The 27,228-nt window shown below is 43.5% G+C and overlaps 1 protein-coding gene across 1 annotated transcript in view; it reads right to left on the bottom strand.

Annotated features, from left to right (window-relative positions):
• The window catches only part of ADAMTS20 (ADAM metallopeptidase with thrombospondin type 1 motif 20), a 1,292,194-nt gene that overhangs the window by 465,358 nt on the left and 799,608 nt on the right, over positions 1 to 27,228 (bottom strand). The window contains exons 22-24 of the mRNA XM_069228834.1: positions 9,789 to 9,999; positions 7,748 to 7,912; positions 1,142 to 1,306 (exon numbers count right to left, since the gene is read on the bottom strand). Of these exons, the coding sequence (XP_069084935.1) occupies positions 1,142 to 1,306; positions 7,748 to 7,912; positions 9,789 to 9,999 (541 nt within the window). The remainder of the gene's footprint in view (positions 1 to 1,141; positions 1,307 to 7,747; positions 7,913 to 9,788; positions 10,000 to 27,228) is intronic.

Raw genomic sequence — 27,228 nt, 5'->3', positions numbered from 1 at the left:
GAACATTGCTACACAAAACACAGTACAAATGACACTGGCAAAGGGACATCCAACTTACTTTAATAATAAAACAAAGGCAGGAGGTATTCCTTCCCCCTCACTAACTTTGTCAAACATGCACAGGGAAGGGAAATTCTTTATAAAATCCTGTGTCGCTGGCATCTCATGCCCCACCGCCTGCACACTATCAGTATGGCCCACCCTGTGACATAGTGCAGATATGGTGGTGACACAGGCACCCTCTTACACATCCTATGGTTCTGCACCCTCTTAGAGGCTTTTTGGGATGCTAAATTCCAACCACTCTCCCAGATCTAGGGCAGAGTACTTAAAAAACATTCTGAATTTGTTCTCCTAAGAAGACCGGCTGACGGCTTTTACCCTCTCCATTCCACTGTAGCTAAGCACATCTCTCACCTCTTACTGGCCGCGAAGCATGCAATTCTATCCCTCTGACAGAAGCTCACCACTCCTTCATATAAGTAATCGGCTTAATAAACTATGAATCCTGTTGAGCAGAGAGAAGATCGACCATAACATATTGGACAAAACTCCAGCTTTTTTACAAAGTTGCGGACCCAGATCTTCTGTATCTGAACTCCGATTTTCGGGGCAGGACATGACCCCAGAGACTTCATGCCTTGGGCCTGTTAGATAGAACACAGTTACCACGCTATGGCATGGCCCTCCCGACAGACTCTGATGGGTAGACTGTAACACTCTGGCTGTTATTGCAAACGTTGTTAGTATGCCTCTAAATACATTTTTTAAATAAAAAACATTGAAACATAAAAAATCATAATATATTTCCATAAATCATAATTGCTTACTTATTCCTGTTAAATATCATCTTTTTGATCACAAGAGTAAGAAACTGGAAAGGGCCCATGAATGAATCATAATCTAGATTCCTAATAATTTCCTCATTCCTCATGGAATTCCCTGTACAAAGTACAAACACTCACCTAAGACCCAAATTCTGGTATAAACAGAGATTCATCTGTAGCAAACCTGTTTATATAGTATGTAGTATAAGCACCATCCGCAGGGTACTTTAATATTTTCTCATTCTCAAATTATTACATGAAACCAGTTTGTGGTAGCCTTCTAAAGCCAGATAAATTGCTGCTGTTGTACTTACAGATCCCCATGGTCCAACCTGCCAGGATGAACAATCTTGAAGTTCACATGATTTCACTGGCTCTGGTTTGTTGTTGGAATCACAAAAGTCATCTCTCATTAGTTCATCATTCAATTGGCAAGAGACTTGACGATGTCTGGTTCCTTTACCACAGGTAACAAGACACTAAAAATTAGAGACAAAACAAGGGTTAACAATATCAATTGAATACGAAATAGGCCAAAGGACTGTAAAGACAAGCAATTTTGAGAACTTTAGCTTCGCTTCCAATCCTTCACTCCAGCATCAACTATGAGCAGCACGGGTCATGTTCAAATCCGTAGAGTAATTGAGTATGGTCCTCTCCAATTCTTCTTTCTCATATACATACTCCAAATCACACATTCTTCTTGAACATACAGTGATGTGATCATTAGGCCCGGAATCATGTAATCATGTGTAATTTTCAGAATTGTGCATTACCATTATATGAAAATTTCCAAAATTATGCAGAGTCCTCTAAAATATCGCGTTTGGGTAAAAATCATATCACGGCAAGATCGGAAGAAAGGAAACTAACCAAATCTGTGATCCTATAGTTTGTTTCAGGCATACTTGTTGCACTCATTTTCAGCACGAAATGCGTCTCTCTTCCAAAGCGCACATAAGGATGCATTGCATGCTAAAAATGAGTGAAAAATGCCAGGCCTGAATTTCACACAATAGCACAATAGCGCATAATTTTGTTTAAGTTTTGAGTCATTTCACATAATTTGAGCACAGTATATAAGATTCACCCAGGTCCAGTTATCAATAATGTCCTTTGCGCCACCACTGACAATGTTATGTGTGAGGCATGAGAAACAGTGCGCCTCAAACCAGGGGACTGGGTTATAGTTAGGGCCGCTCACTTTCACTGTTTCTTAAAGTTTTGCTTTGTAGTTACGAAAATACTTCAACAGTAACTTTAACACTATTTTTAGGATTTGTAAACAAACAATAATTAAACATGAGCAAAGTTCACCAACTATGCATTGCCTTTGGACCCGTTCATCAAGTCCTGGGTGTCCAAGCTATTTATACCAGCTTAGTTTCCAACCAAACCAGCTGTGAACTAGGGCTCGGTCATGTGCCCTAGTGAAAGGCACTGGCTCAAGCCAAAGCCCTGTGCCATGCCCCATCTCATCCATCTGAGCTGCACATGGGCTTTGAATATAGACCCATTTCACTGAACAAAGTGTGCAAAGTTGTTAGCTGTGCACTGCAACATCTGGGCACACAGGCAGGCATTGACCATGCACAATGACTTTAGGATGGAAAACCTGGTCCATGGCTTAGCCTTGGCCCAGCCCTGTCTCACTCAATCCATCTGCACACAACGTTATCTCAGCCAATCCAGCAGCACACAGCAGTGGGTTCTGAGAGGAGAGGCTAACTACCAACAGTCCCTGTCCCATCTAGCCCGCTTGAGCACAGCTTTCAGCCCTGTCAAGTGGTCTTCAGACGCAGGGTCTGCCTCTGTTCAGGCTGTAAGCCTAGATGCCATCACACTAAACAAGTTGTGCACAGCCTTTAGCTATCCAGGGCAACCTAGGATCACAGGACGTGGCCATAAGGCAGTCCCGAATCACAGCCAAATCACGTGCACCTGGCCTTTGGACTTACAAATCATGGTGAATGCTAGGCCCTGCATTCATCGTACTTACACCATCCGAGATCAGCTGCCAGACTAGATGCACAGTGTGATCACTCTGCAAAGTATTTGGCCATGAGCAGTTACATGTTGGATTTCTTTTTTAACCAGATTTTTTAAAAATCTGCAGCTGAAAAAAATACAAAATTACAGCACAATAGATTTGTGGCTCGTCACCCAGGAATTCAGTTCAAACTGTAATCTTGCTAAATCAATGAATCTGTGACTCGATCAATAAACCTTGTGATAAAAATAGTGAATTTTTGTTTTTGGGGGCAGGGCCTGTGCCTCCGGGATCCCCCTACATCTGCTCAGGTGGCAGTGGATACTCATCCGCTGCCTTATGCCGCAAGTCTTTCTCTCGGGATGCAACTTTCAGTGACTTGCATTGTTATGACCGCTGTAGCAACATGTTCAGATAAGGCCAGCTATTAAGATTTCCCAGATTCGCAGATCTTCTTACGATTTACAAATCCGCCTTGGATGGAGTAGAAAATCACTCATCCACTCAGATTCCTCTTTTTAAAAAATTTATATGACAGACTTTTCAAATCCAAGATAGCAGACAGATGCATATATTTTTAAAACCCATTTTTGACTTTTCACAAAAAACAATTGTATAGATGATAAATAAAGAAAAAACGATATTAAATAAAGAAAAAATACTTTCGAGTTGGTCGAAGCCTGTCTAACTCATCCAAATTTGGTGACATTCTGTTCAACATTTCTTGCTGCAGTTGTGACTGAAACTTTCCTTCGGAAATTAACATGGCGTTCAGCACGTTTCGGAAACCCCCTACAACTTTTGACTCCCTTGACAGATGTCCATATAACTAAAAAAAATTGTGTCAAACTGTAGTTGACTTCTGTGTGATATTGCCAAACGTAGTCAAAATTATTCTTATAAGTGCAAAGTAATTAGAACTACACACATGCATACCTCTGTAGAAATATACATGGATACACACGTGATCTATTAAGAAATACATTCAGCTACAAAAATCAGAGAATGTTGGAGCTACTGCCAGCAACAAAGATCTAACAAAAGGCCTTGTTTACAATTGGAATTTTCACCTTTCATGAAAAGTTACTCCTTCTGTTGCCACGTCAATGGGCCCAAACTGCATTTTAAACGTTTAGGTTTTGATGAACGTTCACAAACAGACTACTAGTTAAACAGTGAGCAATGGCTAATGTTTGAAGCTTCTACAAAGTTCAGCTATCAGTAGTCCTGATTGAAATTTGAATGTTCTGGTTTTACTTCTGCTTTCATAAAAAAGTTACTAATCATAGATTGACCTCTCCAGAGGCTGTTAATTCTATGAAATATGCAAAGTTTTTCAAGGGGTCCAAGAGAAATATAAGATTTTACTGTATTTTGTCAACAAAACCACCCAAACATACATGTTCACTGAAAAAACAAAGGTTAGAGTGAAATTATGTTTAGCTTAATTTACAAGACACTAACACGTTTTTTTTTTAAAACCTTGGAAATTCAATGAAAAAACAAATTAACAATGTAGCAGTTATAGTTACAAAACAAAACCTAAAAACCATTAAAAGTCACCAGTATGTTTAAGCAAACTAACCATAACTTGCACCCGGTCAGGCACTGTTTATGACCTTACATATGACATCACTGATGGCATGTTAAATTACATCATTATTACATCATTGTTAACAACATACAAAGGTACCAAAACTCTGCCTTTGCCTATGTGCAACAGGGATCAGCTGCAGTTACAGGGCCTGTGCCCAACCCTCTGTGAGTGAACACCCTGCACTGCACATGGCCTTTGTCTATGAACGGTGGGAGTTGGCCACAGGGCCTAGTCTTTGGTGGTATTGAACTGAAATGGCCACCAGGGGGAAAATCTCACTTGTCCTATCAGAATGTCATCATTTTTTAAAAATTTCAGTACTAGTGGATTCCCGCAGGACCCACTGTCCAGATATAATAAACGATCGAACCCCTTCTTGCCACCCTAAGCAATTCTTTCAATACAAATTTGAACAGATTAGACCAAATCACAAAAAAATATGTTTTTTTGGTAAAGATCTAACTTTGTGGCAAAATTCTTTATAGTCTTTTAGCCATTTCCCGTATCAAGGAGCAAAGTTTCCTAACATGGGAAGTCAATATTTTGGGGCCTCCTTCTTTTTCTTGGAACCTGCTTGATGAGTTGGCACAAAACATTCCATGAAGGAGTCAAGGTGGATGAAATTGTATTTTTGAAAAGTTTCCTGCAAATTTGCCACACATTGCTAAACGTGTTAAGTGAAAAATGCTCTTTCAGCGAAAAATGTTACTTAACCAGAGCGGCACACTAAAATCATGAACAAAGGCCATGCATGGCAGTTCATTGGATTCCTCAGTGATCTTGTTCTATTTTCTGCTTGGGGCTCTGAGTGAGTGGAGGTGGCTGATTGGTGAGGTGATGGTTAAATGGATGCAGTGGTGGTCAGTCCAGTGAAGTGTGGAGGTGTTTTCGACAGTGATTTTGTTGCTGGTGGAGAAGATGGTGTTGAGCTTGTGTCCATCAGTGTGTGTTGGTGAGGTGACCAGTTGCTTTAGTCCTATTGTGGCAAAGATGTTGAAGCAGGGAAGCGGTGTTGGTGTTGCTGCCGTTGTCAATGTGGTAGTTGAAGTTGCTGAGGAGGAAGTAGTCTGAGGAGGCAAAAGCGTGAGGAGAAATGATGCCAAAGATGAAGTTGCTGAAGGCTGGATGGGGTCGAGTGACCTGCAGATGCAGGTTTTGCGGAAGGTTGATTTGGGTGTGGCATGTATCTGGAAGTGCAGGTGCTCCATGAACATCAGTCCCCTCCCTCCTGCCCGGTCTGATGTGTTGCTACTGCTGTCTATTTAGCTTGATGTCTCTGACCACTTCTCCTGCCCTTCTATCCCAGTTCTATGCCCCATCATTGCCTTCCTGCTTAGCCTCCGTGTTTAGCTTGCTGCCCCTACCCACCTCCCCTTGCCCTCTGATGTCTGTGTGCATGCGTCTGCTCCCTCCTTTTTGCCCATAATGTGTCATAGACCTGCCACTGCTCCTCCCACCTACCTAGCATGGTCAGATGGCTGCCGCCTTTCCCTGTCACCTCTACCCTGCACGTCTGAGTACTATGCCCTAGCCCCTTTCTCCTGTCCTTCATGATCCATTTTGCTGTCGCTCCTTTTTGCACTCCATATTTTGTTGTGCTGCAACTGCCCTTCTGCCTGCCCTGCATGGTCCGTTGTGAAGCCCCCTCTTCTGCCCTCTATTCCCCTACCTCTCACTTCTGTCCTCCATGGTCCTTTGTGCATGTTCCTGCCAGCCCCCTCCTCCCCACCATGGCCATAGTGCTGCCACTACCCCTCCTGCTTGCCATGCATGGTCTTCTGTGCTGCCACAGCTCCTGCTACCTGCCATGTGTGGTCAGATTGCTGCCCCTGACTCCCTCCCACCTCCCCTTTGTTGTCTGTGTATATGTCATTATAGTCTCACTGTTGCCCTCCAAGGTGTGTTGTGCTTCCAGTGCCCTTCCCATCTGTTACCCTTAGTCATCTTGCTGCTCCTGCCCCTTTGACCCCTGCCCTCTGTTTTCGATGTGCAGGCCCCTGTCCTCTCCCTCCTGCCTGAGCTGTTGTCATGGCCCTGCCTCCTCCCTCCTGTCCTTCATGGCCTGTTATGCTTCAACTGTCTGATGCAAGGACTGTGGCTGTTGCTTGAGCACAAATTATTGGCCACTACCATTTTACTGAGCCCCTCCTTAATGGACCTACATGAAAATATATCTACAGTATGCTAATAAGAGTCTGCCATGTCTCATGCAGATTTGTGATAAGGCACCAAATCTTTTAGCAACCCAAATGTTTTTTGACAACACCCTTTAAATTTTCTCATCTCGATTAGGCTGTCTAAAACTTGATGTACCAGTAAAAGCTAAACATCCTAATGTTGTTTCGTTTAGTTTAGTGTTGATTTGTAAAACTGTATTATAGTTATTAGTACATGCACACTTTTGATTCCTGCTTTAATTGTGAAAATACTAACAGTGGGCTAAAAATGGTTTCTACGAATTTGGCAACCAGCAGTGTAGTCTTAAGCATATCAATGCACATCCAATAGCACCTGGGTAGCAATGATATATATAGCCACTGTGTAGTCATATGTGAGCCATTGAGTTTCCATAGGAAGAGTGCTTTTTGTTTTGCTAATAACGTTGGAGTTGCTTGATGAATCTTCACAAAGTTTTCTCATGCATTTTCCATTGGAAAAATTAGACAATTATGCAGAAAATTTGGCATCAATCTAAACCGTTGCTCAAAAGCATACTTTTCGTGATTTGGCAGTATTCAGCCATTTTAGAGAAATTAAACTTTAAAAAATAGAGAAATCTGAACAGATGATCCCACGGGGCTCCTGCAAGACCACAAACAAAAAAGAGAGCAATATGATTGGTCCCGAGGGCCGGTTCAGTTCTGCAGGACAAAAAAATGTCATTCATGAAAGAAAATAGCTTGGCTGTTATTACAGGACATGGGGTCTCGGTGCCCATGTCTGAAACTTTAAACAATTATAGTAGTAGGGAAAGGGTGGAGGTACCTGATTCCCTCACATCTAAGGTGCCAAAATAAAAAATAAAATGTCTTGTCAGGCTCAGGACTCTTGCAGGAGATTTTATCAGCTCATACAGAGTCCCCTAAAACCCAGTGCGACCCTTTGTAAAAAACAGGGAAGAAAGTGGGGTTTGGTTTGTGGGTGGGGTTTTGACCACCTTCCCATGGACAATGTGGGGCAGGCTTGAAATGCATTGCAGTTATTTGCCTCACAGATGAACTGCCAAATATCATCTGACTTGGCAATGTTAAAATACAATGTTTTAGAATGTCCAATGATTTATCCTTTCAAATGGAACTCTCACGAAAAATGTTGACTCTAGCAGTTTCCTACCTCACTCCAGTCACTTGTAGTCCAATCTGGGCAGGAGAGGTCGTTGCAGCTATGTGTGCTAATCTTTTGATGTTCATTGCATTCTCCATCAGCCACACGCTGGCCAAAGTTGTTCATGCAGTACGCCTCTCTGGACTTCATACCTTTTCCACACGTCCTGGAACACTGATAATTAAAACAAGACGATCACAAAGAACAGATATTCTCTTTATTCTGCCTCTTTACCACACAGTAAGTGCATTATTCACTATTCAATATATAGAATTAACACTAACATAATACGTATTTATTGCTTACATTTTTTTAATATTTATTATAGCCTGCAATAATGATACATTTATGAAATCTAGGTGCAATAACTGCTATCATCTCATCACATTTTGATATTTATTATAGCTTGCAATAATGATACATTTATGAAATCTAGGAGCAATAACTGCTATCATCTCATCACATTTTGACTAAACTGTGATGTCATTTGTAACTTTCTCCCACTCAGAAGAAAACTAAGACAGGGAGAAATTTCAGGTAAGCGTGTGCAACCACGTATCATTTCGGGAATTTCCTGTTACGTGAAATTCCCAAAATTGCAGGATTATGCCACAAATTTTTGCGCAAATATTAAGGGAACCACGCAAACGACAAGAAGGTGAGCAGCTGCTTTTCGCGGCATTTGTTTTTCAGAGCTATATTTTACTGCAAAATATGTCTTCTTGTCCAAAATGGATTTAAGGATGCATAGTGCAATAAAATGTAGAGCTAAATATCGGTTTTGTTTTTCACGTAATTTCACTTAATGTTGCTAAATATTCAAGCAATTACATAAAAGCAAAAATATGCGAATTTCGCACACGTATAGAGAAAACTAATATTTTATTATACTTTTGTAAAGAAATTGTAAATGATTTTAAATAAAAAGTTGCACATATTTTCTATAAATTATTGTAATTTGACCATGTTTACCTATATTTTCATGATCATCATGTTACACTAAAAAAATGATTTTTTGTGTGAAATTACGTCGTGTTACATCACAAGTATACATATGCCACCCATTCCTCTACTGGAATACTCTTGTGGTGCTAATCGGATAGTCACAACTTCTAGTGCACTTCCAGCCACGCAGTCCGATTCATAAAAAGACCTGTAAATCTACACCCAGGGTTAATACCACCATTTGGAATAACAGCTTTCCATGAGAATTCACATGCATAATAAATTGCACAAGTGTAAGTACTTCTGCAAGCCATCACCTGTGAAATGCTTTATAGACGCAATACAATACAATTTGTACATTGTGTACGGATACAAATGTGTAACTACTATGAAAATCTGCATTTCCGCATGTTTTTTTTAATACACAAGGAAACTATTCCTTTCCATGGAAAAATCCTTTTTATTATACTGATTTTGGGGGAAAGCATCTAAATACCTCAAACTAGGTTTGTGGGTGTTCATAAAATTTCTATGGCATTCCCAACCTGGAAACTTGTCACCCCTGTGAACAGATCTACTCCCACATAATATGACACCGTACTGGAATAATAGTGCATTTTATAAATTGATTGATGAATTTATGAGTTCAAATTCATATTTTGTAAAGTGTGAAAGTAAATTCACATAAAAAAATCATGTCATTTGCGTTAAACCTAATACTCAAATCTGTGCTTGAATATCCCAATGATATGGCATTAAACATTCGACAATACACACATTAGAGGGCAGCATGTGTTGTAATGGACTAGTTTCTACGAGTTCAAAATGCTCCCTCAGACTCCTGCACCCCAGACTCCTGCCCTTATACTACTGTCCCAAGCCCTACCTTTTCTAAACAATATTTTCATCATCCTTTCTTTTCTATTATGCAGGCTCCTCGTAAGCACAGGTGGATTTAAATGAAAAAAATAAAGACTGATCACTGCAAAAGTGTTCCTTAAAGTCATGATCTAAAAGCAGTATTGATGCTACTTTGTGCCATCAATCAACATCAACGGCCATGTCCAAAATAACCTGACTGAAAGTACAACATAAGTCTTCTTACCTGAGACCATTCTGAATACTGCCAGCGTGTTACGAGGCAGTCACCATGGCAGGCTTCTCTACTTGGTGGTTTAGGCTGGTCAGCACAAAATTTACTGTCTACTGGATCACTCTGTCCTTCTGAAAGGGAGTACTTGATACAATGGATGTCTACCGTCCGATGCCCTGGTCCACACTGTGATGTGCATTCACTTTTGCCAATGACAAGCCACCTACAAGTATAAACTGTTACATGGAGCTAAAATATGGTTTTTATCATGACATCAGTCAACATGATCAATACTGTAAAGAAGCGAGCATGTGTTTTCTACTAAAATAGTAACTCTTTAAATAAATGCACATGAATTTTCTTTCGCCAGAAATAATTCCCCAATTACAAAAAAGTGTAGCATAGCAGACAAAAGGCAAGAAAACATAGCATTACTATGTTTTGCATCCTAGATCACTAGATCACTTTCTTCTCCATTTACAGAAATAGTACAACTCAGACCTCAAAATCCTTTGAGTTAGGTAGCTCTACTGCTCTACTAATATTTTTCACTTATCGCATTTTACACTCAGCTCAGTTGCATTGTTTTCGGTTGAAAAACATGTAATCGGTACAAAAAAGTATGATACATAAAATACGGTCAGACAATAAATGTCATTACTAAAAGAAATACAGAATATCTTATACTGAGTTAACACAGTATACAAAGTAAAGTATTGACGCCATAGGAGACGTAAAGCCACCTCTTACTTTCCCATCCCTTATTCCATCATGAACAAGGAACTATAACAAATAAATGACCAGTGTCTGACTGGTTTCACTGCAGTACAACTAGTTATACAGTCAACCCTGAAGTTTTAAACAAGAAATATTAAAATGTACAATGGGAGGTTGCATAGTTTGCAAAGAAATGCTTCTGTTGCCAGTGGCAGCTGGTAACATTTGAAAATGGTGGGTGTAAAAGTTGGGTATGACTTTTATGTAGCAAGGCAAGCAAGCAAGCTTATTGGACAAACATGCCGTCCAAGGTGGGTCCTCCTACCAAGAAAAAAATGAAAAAAGATTGACAAATGGTGCATTTGATAGCAAGTATATTTAGTGAAAAAGCAAGGTTTATAAAGCAGTGGGAAAGTATAGTCTTGAAATATTAAACACATTAAAAACCCCATATCTTACTGTATTAATACATTCAAAAGTTACTTTAATGTGCAAATTGTACATGGCAGCAACTTCAGGCCCTTTAAAGTGTGTGCTTGCTCAGTGTCTTGCACTGCGTGTAGCATCAACTTTGGAAGAATCTGCTCTAACAAGGAATCAGGAAGCACCCACAGCTGATGGCTGCAATCAGTCATATAGAAATATGTGCAGACAGGTGGGTAAGTGGGAAGCTAAAAGTGGGGGCTCTCTAAAATGGAACATGTAAAATACATTTCTGTGATTCCCATAGTGCACCATCCAGCCTGTATTTTAGTTTCTCTCTGACATGTTATTGCATCCAGAAATATAACACAACAACGACATACACTTAAAACCTGTCAGTGCTACTGGCTTTGTCAATAGATGTTAGATGTTTAAGATAAATGGACAACAACAAAAAATAGTTATAAATAATTAACATTGGAAATGTTTCAATTTGGAAATTGTGAAATTGTGAATTAAATATTATTGAGGCCTATGGATGGAGTATGGCTTTCAGTTATGTGTGCTTTACGTTAGATATGTATCCCCTGTTTCTCCTCGCATCTTATCCATCTGCACATTTTCAACCTCCTCTCTGTCCTCTTCACCACCCTCTTTTCACTCCCCCTGAATGCACTCTCTCGCATCTCCCTTGTTTTACCACCCCAAAAATACACTCCACTCATTCACATTTAAGCAATTTATTTCATTTGCTTTTACCTTCTAAATAGTTTGACTCTGGTTCAAACCTTCACACATATTTATACTGAATTTAATTTGCAACTGGAATATATGACCATTGCTCTGTGTGCTCTGCAGAGAGACCAACCCACTGACAGGCACTTTGCTTTGCCTTCAGCCTCAGCGCCAGTGCTCTGAGTCAAAGCCCCTCATAAATACCTGCCGCAAGTCAAAGTGTGCACTATTCAAGAGTAACACAATGCAGAGAAACACAGCATGATAAACAGCTAACTCTCTTGGGGAATGCAGCATTAAGTAAAATGTGAAATAACAGAAACTTAATTGCTGACACACATTACGCACATTTTAACATTCACTGTTTTCATATCCATCCACATTTTTGTCATTAATGTTAAAGGCATGAACATAGGACCAGTTTTAACTTTAAAGCCATGCAGCAGATAACTGCCTTTTCTGTAAGCACGTATTTCTCCTGTTGTGCTTAACTCAGATATTTGGATACATTTCACAAGGGAATAAAGAACCTTGCTTGTCTTTTGGAACTTTTTCACGAGGAACAAATACAGTAGCTTCACTTCTAAAGGAGTCAGCGATCTGCAGCTAGGGCCGGGGTGTCATATGAGGAAGGTTAGCGTGACAAGGGGTCTCAGTACAATACAAATAACAGAAGATTAGCATTATAACACTTACCAAAGACAAGCCACTAAATCAAACGTGCTTGCTTCCACTCCTACTGCGTGACAAATGGGCAAAGGATGGGATCTATGCCTGTGAATGATAGATGGCTGCCCTCATGCAGGTACGAAGACTCCAACTCCCAAAATCATGATGCTAAAAGCATCACTGACCTATAGAGGATACTGCCTTAGACCACAACGAAAATGAAGGGCTTTAGAGCAGTGAGCCCTGCGTCGTGTGTCACAGTGTAGAAAGTTGATTTACTGCCTGGGTTCTGTCTTGTGCTTCAAAGCAAGGCAGGGCAGGCAGCCTGGGACAGACAGCCCAGACTTCAATGCATCAATTTGCTTTGACATCCAATGGTGTCTCTAAACAAATCAATCTATTCAATATTTTTTATATACATGTGTAGGAATTTCAGAGGGTCGCAGCCCCAAAGCTCTAAAAAAGAAACCACCACTGTGGTAGACTAAGCATTTCAGTGGTTTTCCATACCCCTTAAAATTATTGTTTGAGGCACATTTTTCAACAATATTTCTTTATTGAGAATATTTTTCCAGCAGTAAAAATATGCATTCATTACATCAATAAACGTTGGTTCTATACATGTTTATATAACCTGAGGTACATCAAAGCCTCAACCGAAATTCAGGAAACTAGTCACCAGCTGTGTTAATGTTTAGGTATAAATATGTGTTCTAGTCTGGGAAAGGACAGATAGTGTACATATCCTTTGAATATGGGGAGGGCGAGAGAGGGTGACAAAGTTCTGCATAATCGGAGGCTTCTGGTCTGATGGCTAGTGGTGAGATAGAGAGGAAGCCCATCAGAGTTTGCCATACTGTAAAGAAGGGTAATCTGGAGTATATTTAACCAGGAAAATGTACTGTGGTAAAAGGGGTCCAGATGGGTAAAAGAAAGGGGTTTGGTCTATTAGGCAGAAAAAGCTGTAACTGTCATATTTTGCATCTAGTCAACACAGGAGGGGAATTCATTGTTTCTAGCCTCATAAAATAGACATTTTGGTGCCTGCCAATGCAGCGTCAATCCATCTATTAGAGGATCGGATCATATCAGGAATATAAAATGGGTTATGTAAAAAGGTTAGATTAGTAGCTAGCTGCAGATGTAAATCACTAGTGGAGTTCATAGTCCTGATTACCTTTCACCAGAGAGGTTGAAGAGAAGGGAAGGATCATAACAGATACCTGATGACTCCACCTTGCTGACCTCACATCTTCAGCAATCAGATAAATGAGCCAGACTGGCTTGGCATAGCTTTTGAGGAGGCAATGTCAATGACACAATAGTTTGTAGAAGCTGAATCTCAGCCTTGTCTTCCTGAGGCCTCTATCATGGGTGTTCAGCAGTTCAGTCCAGTCGGAGTCAGAATAATCTTTTCCCAAATTGTCTTGCCATTTGGTTTTTCCTATTGGTGTTTGAAGAGAATGAGAAAAAAAGTTCTTCTAATAAGAACTACATCTAGATGTTCTTGTACTTCACATTTAGGAAAAGGGTCAGATAACAATAACAGTACCTTTTGTAAATAGTGCTGCAGCTGAAAGTATTTCCATCGTCGACGCCTTTCCAGATGAAACTAGTCTTGTATTGCTGCAAAAGATTTTAAGTCTTTATAAGTTGTACCAATGAAAGGATATCAGTGTCTGACCAGTTTTTCCAGTCAAGGTGTTCGGTGATTTGGATTGCCCAGTTGTGCATTGCTGTGTAAGTATGCATTGACACGTCACTGCTAGGGGGGCAAAGCCCCCGTCTGAGTTGTTTCCTAGATGGCTGGGTTCATTCTGCCTTCTGTTGTTGTGATTCTGCTGTGCAGTAAGCTATGATCAACTCTTCCTCCTATAGGATGTTGCTTGTCATCACCCAGTCAGGCCTTTCATAATCCTTATAAAAGAAGTATGCCAGATTAGTCAAAGGATGATCCTTATTGGAAAGTGCCATGTCAGGCAAGCAGAGCCCACTAGAGATCATCCACTTGCAGTCTGGAGATTTTAAGACAGGGTTTTTGGCCCTTTCAGACACAGGGCCTTGTTACGACTTTGGCGGTCTTTTCACAAGACCGCCGTGGTGGCGGGTGCCAAAAAACTGCCATTTTGGCAGTAATCTGACCACTCTATTAAGAGTCACACTGTGAAGACCACCAAAAAAACAGCCACAAATCCGACACCACCTAGACACTGGAGGGCACGATACAGGCGGTTCAACCACCCGCACAGCCAGCCTGACAACTTTCCTCCCACCAGATTACAACCCACAAATCACCACAGTGGTTTTTCCATGGCAGATTACTATTGGTGGTCTCAACTGCCGCGCTCAAGAACTCACCTCAGAAAGAGCACAACACCACATTGGACAGTTTGAATACCCCAACCTGACAACACATACCAGACACACTCACTCCTAGCACTATATAACACCCCCCACACAACCCACAATCGTTTGCGACAAAAAACACATACACACACAGTGAGGACCCACAAACGCAATACTTAGCACATCTACACCAAAGACACATATACACTTCACAATCAGCACACACCACCAACCTGTACAATCAACACTGTACGCACAACACAACTACACACTAACACCACAACCAACCACCACACACACCCAAACACCACCACCCACAACACAACCATCATGTCCCATCAAAAGCACCCACGCTTCAATGACGATGAGTTGAAGGTCATGGCCCATGAAATCATCAGGGTAGAGCCGCAACTTTTTGGAGCACAGGTACAGGAAACATCCATTGCCAGGAAAATGAAGTTATGCCAGAGAATAGTCGACAGGGTCAACTCAGTGGGCAACCATCCACGCAAAAGTGAGGACATCAGGAAAAGGTGAAACGACCTCCTAGACACCATATTGCCATGCTGAAGACTGTCAGCGGACCCGCACCTCCTCTCCAAGAGTTCACATCATGGGAGGAGAAGGTCTTGGACATCCTGCATCCAGAGGGCCTGACTGGAATACCTGGAGGACTGGACTCTAGTAAGTAACTAACACTCCCCTCGCACTAAATTGTATAGTCCAGCATGCCTCCTCACCACCCAATCACTCCCCAATACACCCTATCTTCCACTACACCTCCCACCTAAACACCTAATGCCCCTCTCCTGCATGTATGACTATTGCATCAGCTACACCAACTGGATACTTTGACTGAGGACCACTACATGGCAATGACAGCAATGGGATGGCACAACACAATACAAAACAACTCCAAACACAGACACAGCACTGCCACCAAACCTAAAGGCCACTAATCCAGATCAACAACCCAGAAATTAACTGAACATGGGCTTGTAGGTAAGAAGGGATACACTAGGCACAACATGCAGAGACAGGACAAGCAATCTTGCATACACATACATATACCCCCTCCCACTTGGACAACACGTTGCAATGTACATCCATACCCACTCACAACTAGCAAGCCTGAATTGCCACATGCTAATAGGGCACACCTGTCATATGAACCATCACACAGGAACAGAATCCAGCCACCAACCCAAAATTACCAAGCTTGACCGACAACAACCCCTATGGAGCATGGTACATATGTCACAATCCAAAATCCACAAACTGCGTTAGCAGTGCTACACCTGTCATTGCCATTGCTGGGAATCAAGTCAAGCCGCTGTATGCATCAGACAAAGACACAACCATTCACGCCTCCACCATTTAACCCCCTCTCATTCCATCCACAGGTACCCCTGCCAGTGCCACCATGGAGAGGATATCAGAGAGTGCCAGCCCTCATCAGGATGAAGGGGCCAGTGAGGACAAAGCTACTGGCTGTCTGGTCAGTGACAACCTACTTGGTCCATCTGGGACCCCAGGTCAGTCTGTCGCGTAGGCTCTCATTATCCTAATGAGACTATTAGATTTTTGGGCGGCAAGATCGTTCACAGTGTGAGTGACTAAGTCTGACCCACGGAGAAGGACCCTTGTCACCCCAAATCCGGGTTATGCTCCGGCTAATTAACAGTGCCTTATCTCTCCCAAAGGGAAGGGACAATTGGGCAGCCGAGCGCATGACATCTTATTACTTCCCATGGAAGTCGTGGTCACTCAGATCACAACCAGTGCTCTCATACATAGTACGGTCTCATATAAAAATGACAAAAGCAGTTTAAGTTTTAAAGACTGGTTTAATAAAACAACTGCATTTTATATAGTAAGGCATGAGCTGCGGTAACCAGAACAAAACAACACAGGAGGATTAAAATAAGAACGGTGAGAGTGAAGCACAAGAATAAGGCTATCATAGTGCAACTATATTAAGTTCTCTCTAAGTTATATTAGGAGCACAGCATGGGAAGCTCAAAGCCTGCCTTTCAGGTTTCCCTGGGAGGACATCAACCCTCATACCTGAGCAAAGGGCTGTAAGCTGCATCAGCATCTGCAACGGGGCAGTCAGCATCTAGTTGTAGGTTCCTGGTCGGAATCTCCCTCTGCCTGTACTAGGACTAGAAAGTGATTTTATAACTAACACGCAGACGTTCTAAGAAGAGTTCCCTAAGTAAAGCTATGTCTACGAACACCAGAGATTAAACTTCTACCACGTGTACCGGCAATGTACCAGACTCAAGCCTTGACTGAAGCACAGAGTGAGAAAGAATGCAGTGTTAGTGAACACAGAGCTGAACTAGGCTAAGCAGTGTGATTGAAAGAACAAAACAAAACCGTAAAACTGGTTATTATAAAATAACAGTGCGAAGCGAAATAAAAACGTGTCTAGGGTAAAGTGCACAGAGGCCTAATATGAAAACCTAACGTGCATAACGCTACACTAAAATGGCACTAAAAATGGCCACTCTACACCCTCCCCTTGTCGGTAGAAAGTGGTCTAAGCAAAAGCTAAAAAAATGTCTGTATGCTAAAACATAAGTAAGACCCTATCCAATTTCAACAAGTTAAGAGGACACATAAGCATAGAATTTCGCAATTTGAAGAAAGGAGCATGCAGCCAAATGCCGAATTCAAGGGATAATGTCAATTTAGAATAAGTCCAATTTAAGATGTGGTCACGGAAAGCAGGAGATTCTCCACTTCGGCAGATGACAAAACTTGAAAATCCACGCCGAAGACTAGCAGGGAGCAGGTCTGTTCCAAAGCCTCAGTAGCCACCACGGCGCCATCCCGTGCAGTGCCTACAAATGAGTGAACATCAACTTCCTCCAGGAAGGGTATCTCGTATTGAGCTTCTCTAAGCAAACGCAGCCGCAGCGCGCATGTCTGGCAATGAGCCCTCATCGGGAACACCAACAGATCAGCATCAACCACTAGGGGGCGTTGCCGTGAGAGACAGACATCTAGTGCATGTTCAAAAGAGCACCAATGGCACCGAAACATGGGCTGCACACAATCCAAAACCGGTCTGAATTACAGAGACCAGTCACACCCCAAATGTTCCAGGAGTGTTGCTCCAAAATACTGTATCATGCGTTCACGAAACAGCTGCGCTGATGGGAGCGCCCACATTCGTCCTCAAAGCGGCGGGACAGCCATTGCATAAAAACAACAGCAACAGTAAAATGCCGGCCAATATAACCAAAGTTATCGGAAATCCTCCAAAAATGCTTCCGAAAATTGAATGAATAGCCGAAGGTATGAAACCGAACATAGAAGAGAAGGTATGAATGAAACCAACACCAACGGCTTTGAAAAACTGTGCTATTTTTCTAAACATTGTGGCGCTAGGCTCTTACCCTCACTCGACAGTTCATATCCCAGGAATATGAGGCTGAGGAAGGCAATTTTCGATTTTTTGAAGTTAAATTTATAGCAGATTTTGGCAAATCCTACAACAATGCGGGCTACCAGTCTTAAATGTTGTAGCAACTCGTCATCCATGAGATATATATCATCCACATATGACAATGCTTCAGAGTCGAGCTCGTGCATAATTTCAGTCACACGAGCTGTAAACAGTCCTGGGCTGTTCTTATATCCCTGAGGCAAACGACAGAATTTTTTCTGGGAGCCTATTGCGCTAATGCTGGTTAAATCCCTGCTTTCAGGGGCTATATTCTGGCAGAAGAATCCATTCGAGATATCCAAGGTAGTTTTATATTTCTTCCGCACAATGTTGCTCATTAGTGCAGTGCTATGTGAATTTTGTATAGCATATGTGCGTGTATGTCCATTCAGATGTCTGTAGTCTAAGACTATTCTATATGAATGGTCCGGTTTAGCTACAGGGAATATGGGATTATTCATCAGTGAGACACAGGGTTCAATTACCCCCTGGTATTCCAATTGTGTAATTATCTCTCTCACCGGTGCCCTTGCTTCATGTTTTATAGGATACTGCGGTTGTGGTTGAGGCTCACCTTTAATAGGAATTACATGATATGGAGAATCCCTATCCCACCCAACGTGATTTCTATATAACGCAGGTGCCTGTGCAAGAGCCCATTTCATACAATAGGACTCAGCGAGTTCCTCTGGAACAAGGGGCGAAAAGGAAGGTCTAATAACCCCCTCCCCAGCAGGGCAAGTGCGGACAAAATCTGGCGGCCAATCCTGTTCTGCCAACAAAATGTCATATATCTTAACTACACGATCCCAAAAGATTGCGTTTATAGTGCGTTCAATGTCTCCCTCCAACTGTAAAGTCATTGTATACACCCTATCGGGTTCGGAGACACGCATGTCCGCTGTTTCTACCTGGATGAAGTCATCAGTTGCTTTCGACTCCAGGCGCTCTAGAAGATTCCGGCGAACTATTGTGACCTCTGCCGCACTGTCTAGCAGAGCTAGAGCCCATGTCTTGTTCTTCAAGAGAACCCTCTTCTTGAGTGGCATGTCTAACTGAGACAGCTGCCACCTTTTTCTTTTTAAACTGTTGTTTTTGTTGAACTGGTTTCTCTTCCTTCTTGATAGAAACCTCAGAAGAGCGTTGTGAGTCCTGTCTCGGTTTCACATACTCTTGTCTCCGCTCTGACCGCCCACCTCTCTCACTTCTCTTTTCCGATGAGTCCTGAAAGGAACGAGATTGGCGCGTATCAGCATATTGATATCTATCAGGCGTCTTAATATTATCCCTATTTCTAAGATTATATCTAGTCTGCGGGGTCTCCGTACGCGGAGATTCTCCCCTCTCCTTTTTAGGGTTTTTTTTTTTTCTCCCAGCGCTTCTTAGTACCCTCAGGTTGCTGTTTCATACTATCTTTAGTAATTTTCCCCTGAATCTGAGGTTTTTGTGGTCTAGCCCCCAGGCTATCTTGACCAATACTGGAATATGTTTCCGCTATTATTTTAGGCAGTTACCGCTCCTGATCCTGTTGGGGAACGTCACGAAGATGCATGCGCACAGCAAGCACAACTGCTTCCCCTTTAAGATTGCTTAGGATCATTGAAGAAACCGTGGCAAAATTGCCTATCAGTTGCATACCTAAATCTAAGGCCGGGGCAGCCCTGTACTCATCTTGAATCTGTTTAAGCACTTCCGGTAGGTTAGCCAGTGTAGGTGTACCGTGTGCCGTGGTATAGAGCGCGGCAAACAACGTGCCCCATGTATTACAAAGTTCCACTGTGGGAACCATCCCAAAGGGTAAACACATAGTCAATATCCTATGTTTGTCCTGAGGTCCCGTATGGGGAAATACCGCCTCCAGCGTATTAATTTTGTGTGCCAGCCAAAGCGGAGTCTCCTCTCACTTAGCTGGGACCTTACCCATAATGGAATGTACAGTCACCGGATTAATACCTGGTGTCACTGCATGTGGTTGAGCTGGAGCAGCACGCGCTGGGTTGGTATTAAGTGTCTGCATCACAAATTGTACTAAGCGTCTATATATTGCTGTTAAGTCAGTATATAGACGTCAAACCTCAACCACCGCCATATTCGCAGCCGCAGGATGCGGAGTATAGGTGGCCAATAAAGGCCAGGTCGGACCTTCATTGCTCAGGGGGCCTAACCTTACTGGTAACATTGTATGGGGTAGGGAGCCATCAAGCCAATTATTATTGTCTTGATAAGCTGGAGGTATCTCTAAATATGAGTACGCCCTGTGTTGTCCAGGTGCGTTTGCTACTGTATATGTATGGAATGCATGTGTGTTCCCATCAACTGCTGGAAATGTGACCCAAGAGTAGAAAAGTTCTGTTCTATAGGCTGCGTGGGCGTCCACCACAAACGTGACTGGACCACCCTGGGCCGTAAGGCCGTGTGCTAGCAAATGTGCTGTGAGCGGCTGTCTCATGTTAAGAGCAATTTATATTACCTGGGGATTCGCCATCAGCAAAGTACCATAAACTCAGACAAGGCACACCAAAAGGGGAATTGTTTATTTCCTTTCTAAGGTTCAAGCTTGAACAACCATCCGCTGAAAATAGGGTTACCTATGCAACGGTGGCGGAATTCCTCAGTACCACGGACGTCTCCGTATACGGAACTTAGGGATCATTATATTATATGAGACCGAGATATACCGGTGGACCTGAAAATTAGAGCCTGACCATTCGTTGGCGGCGCCATGTCGTGTAGGCTCTCATTATCCTAATGAGACTACTGGATTTTTGGGCGGCAAGATCGTTCACAGTGTGAGGGGCTAAGTCTGACCCACGGTGAAGGACCCTTGTCACGCCAAATCCGAGTTATGCTCCGGCTAACTAGCAGTGCCTTATCTCTCCCGAAGGGAAGGGACAATTGGGCAGCCGAGCGCATGACATCTTATTACTTCCCAGGGAAGTAGTGGTCACTCAGGTCACAACCGGTGCTCTCATACATAGTACGGTCTCATACAAAAATGACAAAGGCAGTTTAAGTTTTTAAGTTTGGTTTAATAAAACGACTGGATTTTATATAGTAAGGCATGAGCTGCGATAACCAGAACAAAACAACACAGTAGGATTAAAATAGTGACGTGAGAGTGAAGCACAAGAATAAGGCTATCATAGTGCAACTATATTAAGTTCTCTCTAAGTTATATTAGGAGCACAGCATGGGAAGCTCTAAGCCTGCCTTTCAGGTTTCCCCGGGAGGACATCAACCCTCATACCTGAGCAAAGGCCTGTAAGCTGCAGCATCTGCAACGGGGCAGTCAGCATCTAGTTGTAGGTTCCTGGTCGGAATCTCCCTCTGCCTGTACTAGGACTAGAAAGTGATTTTATAACTAACACGCAGACGTTCTAAGAAGAGTTCCCTACGTAAAGATGTGTCTACGAACACCAAAGACTAAACTTCTACCACGTGTACTGGCAATGTACCAGACTGTAGCCTTGACTGAAGCACAGAGTGAGAAAGAATGCAGTGTTAGCGAACACAGAGCTTAACTAGGCTAAACAGTGTGATAGAAAAAATAAAACAAGACCGTAAAACTTGTTATTATAAAATAACAGTGCGAAGAAAAATAAAAACGTGTCTAGGGTAAAGTACACAGAGGCCTAATATGAAAACCTAACGTGCATAACGCTACACTAAAATGGCACTAAAAATGGCCACACTACAAGTGTACCACTCTCTGCCTCATGCTGCCCACATCAACCCCCCCACCCTGTGGCACCAACATCACCGCCAACCCTTCGTCCCTAAACATGTGTCCCAAGAACTGTTCAATCAATAGCGTGCTACACAGTACAGGGACCTGAGTCAACCCCTTACACCCAAGACAATGATGGTCCTGCTGAAACTGGGATTGGGCATACCATGCCAGAAGCACAGGCACAATGGGGAAGGGGGTGTGAGAGGGAACCTGTGGGCCAGAGGACGGGGCACCCAAGGCAGCCACCTGACCAGGAAGCCATCTCCCAATTTCAGGCAGCATACCAGCAATCCCAGAACAGGATGGGCCAGATCATCAACATGCTGGAGGAAGATCAAAAGCTGCAGATGGAATACCACCAGGAGGTTGTGCAGCAGTGGCAGGCCCACAATGCCAACATGGCCCCATTTCAGGGGTGCTCAAGGACATTAACACCACCCTGCATGCTTCTTCTACCCACCAGCAGGCCCCTTCCACTAGCCACATCACATCTGAGCCCTCAAAATCTGCGGCAGCTAGTGGAATGGAGGCCCTACTAGGGGGACAATAGTCCCAGGCACTCCTCTCTCTGTAGCTGAAGAAACCCCTGACAAACGTGGACATCCATCCAGACATCCATCTGCAGCAGATGCCAAGACAAAACCTACTTCTAGGAAATGACCCTCTCCTGATGTTTTCTCCCTTGTGTGCCACTGAGACATCCTGTTGACTGTTGGATGACACTTTCTCCATTTCCTCATGACCCTTGGACAATTGACCTGTGCTACCAACAGCTGTGCCACCTACTCCGATGATTTCAACCACCATGACCCCAATCATCCCCTGTGTGACAATGAATGCACAATAAACACTGTAGATCATAGCAAATGCATATGTGACTTTATCTGTACATAAACCAAAGTTTGGTCAGCAATGTTTTATGTGGGCATGGCCCCCTAAACCAACAGGCAGTGTAATGGCCAGCAGAGGGAGGCATCCTCTGCAGGAGACACAGAACAACAACAGACATGACCCAGGGCAGATGTAAGGGAATCACTAGTCCAGCCACACACCAGAGCATACACATGATCCGACCTGCACAAAATACCATGACAGAGACTTCCATCAGGATAGTAGGCATGGTGGCAGACAAAGCACATATGCAGTTCATAGTTGTCATGTCCAGTGTGGATTGCCAACTAAACAGGGCACAACAGATGTCACCTCTACATCACCTATCTCAGGGAATACATCACATAACAATGTAGCTGGCATCTGTCATGGGCTATTCTGTACTCTGTAATCAGTTACCAAAGGCTAATGAACACAAATGCCTCAAGCAGTGTGTGGGTGAGGCAAATATTCACAGTACACAGTTACTTGATAAAATGACATGAGAACAAGAGAATGCTAGACACATAGAACAATACAGACCTGTCCATAGGAGATGTGATACATGCAACCTGCATAGAGTACACGGTAGACAATAGACACTGTAACTCTGCACCTTACATGCAATCTGTCACCTTCCACAACACACACACAGGGATAGGAACACATTACACCACCACTGATAAGTCTAATCAGGAGGACCATTGACACCAAACAATGTGGAAATACAACACTTGAAAGTGTACACACACACCATACCTGTATGTGACTGGAAGTACTGAATGATGAGCTCTGTCCTAAAGTCAACTGCACCTTCCTCATCTGCCTCCATATCACTTTCCATGTCTACATCACCAGCCACTGGTCCAGCTGCCTCCTCCTAATCAGCTAGTAATGGTACCTGATGTCTCAGGGACAGACTGTGGAGCATGCAGCAGGGAACTATCAACTGGCATGCCTTTTGGGAAGTGTAGAGGAGGGCACCTCCAGAGAGGTCCAGGCACCTGAATCTTGCTTTCAGTAGGCCAAATGTCCTTTCAATTACATGCCTCGTCCTGCCGTGGGCCTCATTGAAACGTAGTTCCCCTTCAGTGGCAGGGTACCTCACTGTTGTCAACAGCCAGGGAAGATTAGGATAAGCAGAGTCACCTTTGTGCACAGGGGTGGGACCTTACAATACAGGTATAGACACAGGGAAGATTATGATGACAGGTGCCAAAACAGAAACACACATCCAAATGCATGCATACCAATGAGCCAAGCCCTCTCTCTCTGTAGACGTGCCATCATGTGTGGGACATTGCTGTTCCTCAGAATGAAGGAGTCATGCACAGAACCTGGAATCTCGGCTGTCACTTGGAGATATACTGGTCTGCCACACACACCACCTGAACATTGATGGAGTTGTAGTTTTTCCTGTTAATATACACCTGTTCATTGGCACTGGGAGGGACCAAAGCTATATGGGTGCCATCTATGGCCCCTATCACATGAGGGATGTGTCCCATATCATAGACGTCTGCCATCACATAGGCCAAATCCTCACATTTGGCAAACCTGATGTAGCTTTCCAGGTGTTTAAAGAAAGCACACAGTACATCCTTCAAAACAAGAAAGAACATGGACTGTGACATTCCTGCTGCCAAGCCTACTGTATTCTGAAAGGAACCTGTGCCTAGAAAATGTAGCACCGACAGGATTTGGACTGTGGGAGGCATGGCATAAGGATTACTTATGACAGGCAAGAGTTCTGGTTCCAGCTGGGTACAAGGATCCGTGATGGTCTGAAGATTCACACAATAGGTCTGCATGATATGCCTCTGCTCCAGGGTTGCAAGGTTGACTAGCACACGGTACACTGATGCCCGTTTCAATCCTGAAAGGCCATCTAGGATAGAGAGGAGATAATGTGCAATGTCAGAAGCACTCCACACATGTCAGTTGAACATGTCCTCATCGCACACACCTAACACTGTAGACATGCCTTGCACTGTTGACACACACTATACCAGGCATGCTGTGTGGCACGGGCACCATTCTTGCTGCACATTGCTGGCCCTGATCAATAGTTTGTGACACACATTACCTGTGTAATGCTCCATTTCTGGTACACTGAGCTGTCCTGCACTGAGCATGTATGTAGTCATGCTATATACCTATATGGTTACACCGCCTATGAGGTTCCGAGCATCTGAACATGGACGTCATGTGACAACCGGCCATATGACGCCACTGTGTCATGCATGTCACATGTATCACCCTAACCATGATGGCATAACATAGGCCTGTTCTGCATTCTGGTAAAAAAAACTTGCATTTCGCACTTATATTGGTGCAGCAAGGCATGATTTGTGCATTAAATGGCAGCCGACTGTCCTGTTGCACAGGACAGTTGGAAGTCCGCTGGCATATGTCGTCATGGCGGGAGGTAGTCGCAACCGCTGTGCAATGTCTCATTGGTTAACACTGCTGCCTATCAGGGACTGGGGCCAGTGGGCGATCTCCCCCAGCAGTGATGATCCTGTACGGAGCGGCTGTGACTGCCATTTCCTGCAGTCTTGCTCACTTGGCTCCTGACACTCTTGCAAGCAAGACCTCCACGACATAAGCTGCTGTGTCCTGTCTCTGGGAGCCATCATGCCACGTCCTGCAGGTGACAGGGCCCCAGCTTTCACCCAAGAAGAGCTGGAGAAGCTGGTTGAAGGGGTCCTACCCCTGTTTGGACAGCTGTATAGGGCACCAGATAAGCAGGTGAGCCAATTGCCACAGTCATGTGTGATAGGGGTGTGTGTGAGGGTGAATGGCATAAGTGTGGTAGTCTGGGAGTACATGCATGCAGGGTGCATGGAATTAAGGCATGCAAACTGTGACAATGGGTATATGTGGGCATTTGGTGAGTTTGTGTATAGCCCACTGCTGTTGGTATAGTGCCAGTCTACATGACTTTCTCCTTCTGTCTGTGTCACCCATGCAGGTTAACGCCCATCACAAAAACAGGATTTGGCGTCCCATTGCCAAGCAAGAGCGGACCATGGGGTTCCGTGCCTGGCAGACCACCCATTGTCACAAACGGTGGGAGAACATGAGACGCTGGGCCAAACAGACTGCGGAGGCCCAGCTGAGGATATCCTCCCAACAAGGGAGGGGTGCCCATCGGACCCCCCTAATGGAATGCATTTATGCAGTGGCCTACCCTGAGGTGGATAGGCATTTGAGGGCAGCACAGCAGCCACAAGCGGGTGAGTACTGTCTGTAGCTTGAAACTTGGCTGATCTTAAATGGGATTGGGTGCCTCACTGCAGGCAATTTGACATTGTCATTTTCGCTACATGTTCATCGTCAATTGGCAATGGGTATTTGGCAACCTGGCAGAGTAGCTTTAGTAGATGTGTTGCCATGCTGTACTGTCAGTGGATGTACACGTCACATTTCCATTCCTCTCAATGTCTGTAATGTGAATATGCACTGATGACATACGCACATGTCTGACTCCATCCTGGCCATGCAATGGATGTGAGTGTTTGGATCACCCTAAGCATTGTGTATGACCAGCTCCATCCATCTGCATTAGTGGCTCAGATGTGCCACGCGACTCCCACCTGTGTTACCAACCTATAAATGCTACTGTGTGACTCTTTTATCATTGGGACTTTGTACATCATGTACTGTTTCTGGTATTGACAGGTTTTGGGGCTGCCAATACAGTTCCACCACAGAAATGGCCCTCATGGGACAGGAGTATAAGCTTGATAGTTGACTAGGCATATATGAGTGATCTGCTGACTGTAGGGTATATGTAGGTAGCCAAACTGGGATACTGCAATATATAGAATACATGTGGCCTGATTGCACAGATCATGCATTCCTAGGAGCTATACTTGGGGGGTGTGGCCCACAAATCAATGGAATGTACTAAAGGTAGTAAGTGCCCTGGGTGAGCCCTATATTGTCACCATGGCGTGTACATGGCATGTATAACAAAGACCTAGAAATTCCTATGCTACAATGCTGAGCAACTGCCTACATCATGTCAAGATGGAAATTTGGGGGTACATCTGGTGGCCTGTGACTATTACAGCTTGACTTGGGCAACAGGTAGTGGCAGATAATTAGTGGTTTGGGTTTGCATACCACATGTTGTGTTGATGTGATTCACAATTTGGATTCAGTCTCCTCAGGCTGCCTTATGTGGTAGTGGGATGTGTAAATGGTGTACAGCCAGTGGTGTTTGTCCATGTATGCCTAATGAATGCTAAACTTAGCCATCTGAGATGTGTGTTGTCTGGCCTCTGTGACAGGTATTACCATATATGGAATGTTGTGTGTGAGGCTGGAGGTGTCATGGTGTGTAGTTCAACTGGTATACCTGCATATGTTGTGGCATTGGAACTAGTCCATGATGTTACATGTGTGTTCCAGTGGTATTTCTGTAGTGATACTGCACTCAGTCGATATGTATGGATGTGTAATATGTGGTACATGGCCCACTGTTGGTAGTGTGCTGA

Source organism: Pleurodeles waltl, chromosome 4_1 (genome assembly GCF_031143425.1).
Source record: "Pleurodeles waltl isolate 20211129_DDA chromosome 4_1, aPleWal1.hap1.20221129, whole genome shotgun sequence".
Classification (NCBI taxonomy): domain Eukaryota; kingdom Metazoa; phylum Chordata; class Amphibia; order Caudata; family Salamandridae; genus Pleurodeles; species Pleurodeles waltl.
Note: the sequence above shows the minus strand (reverse complement) of the source record. Positions and strands in the feature narration are given on the sequence as shown.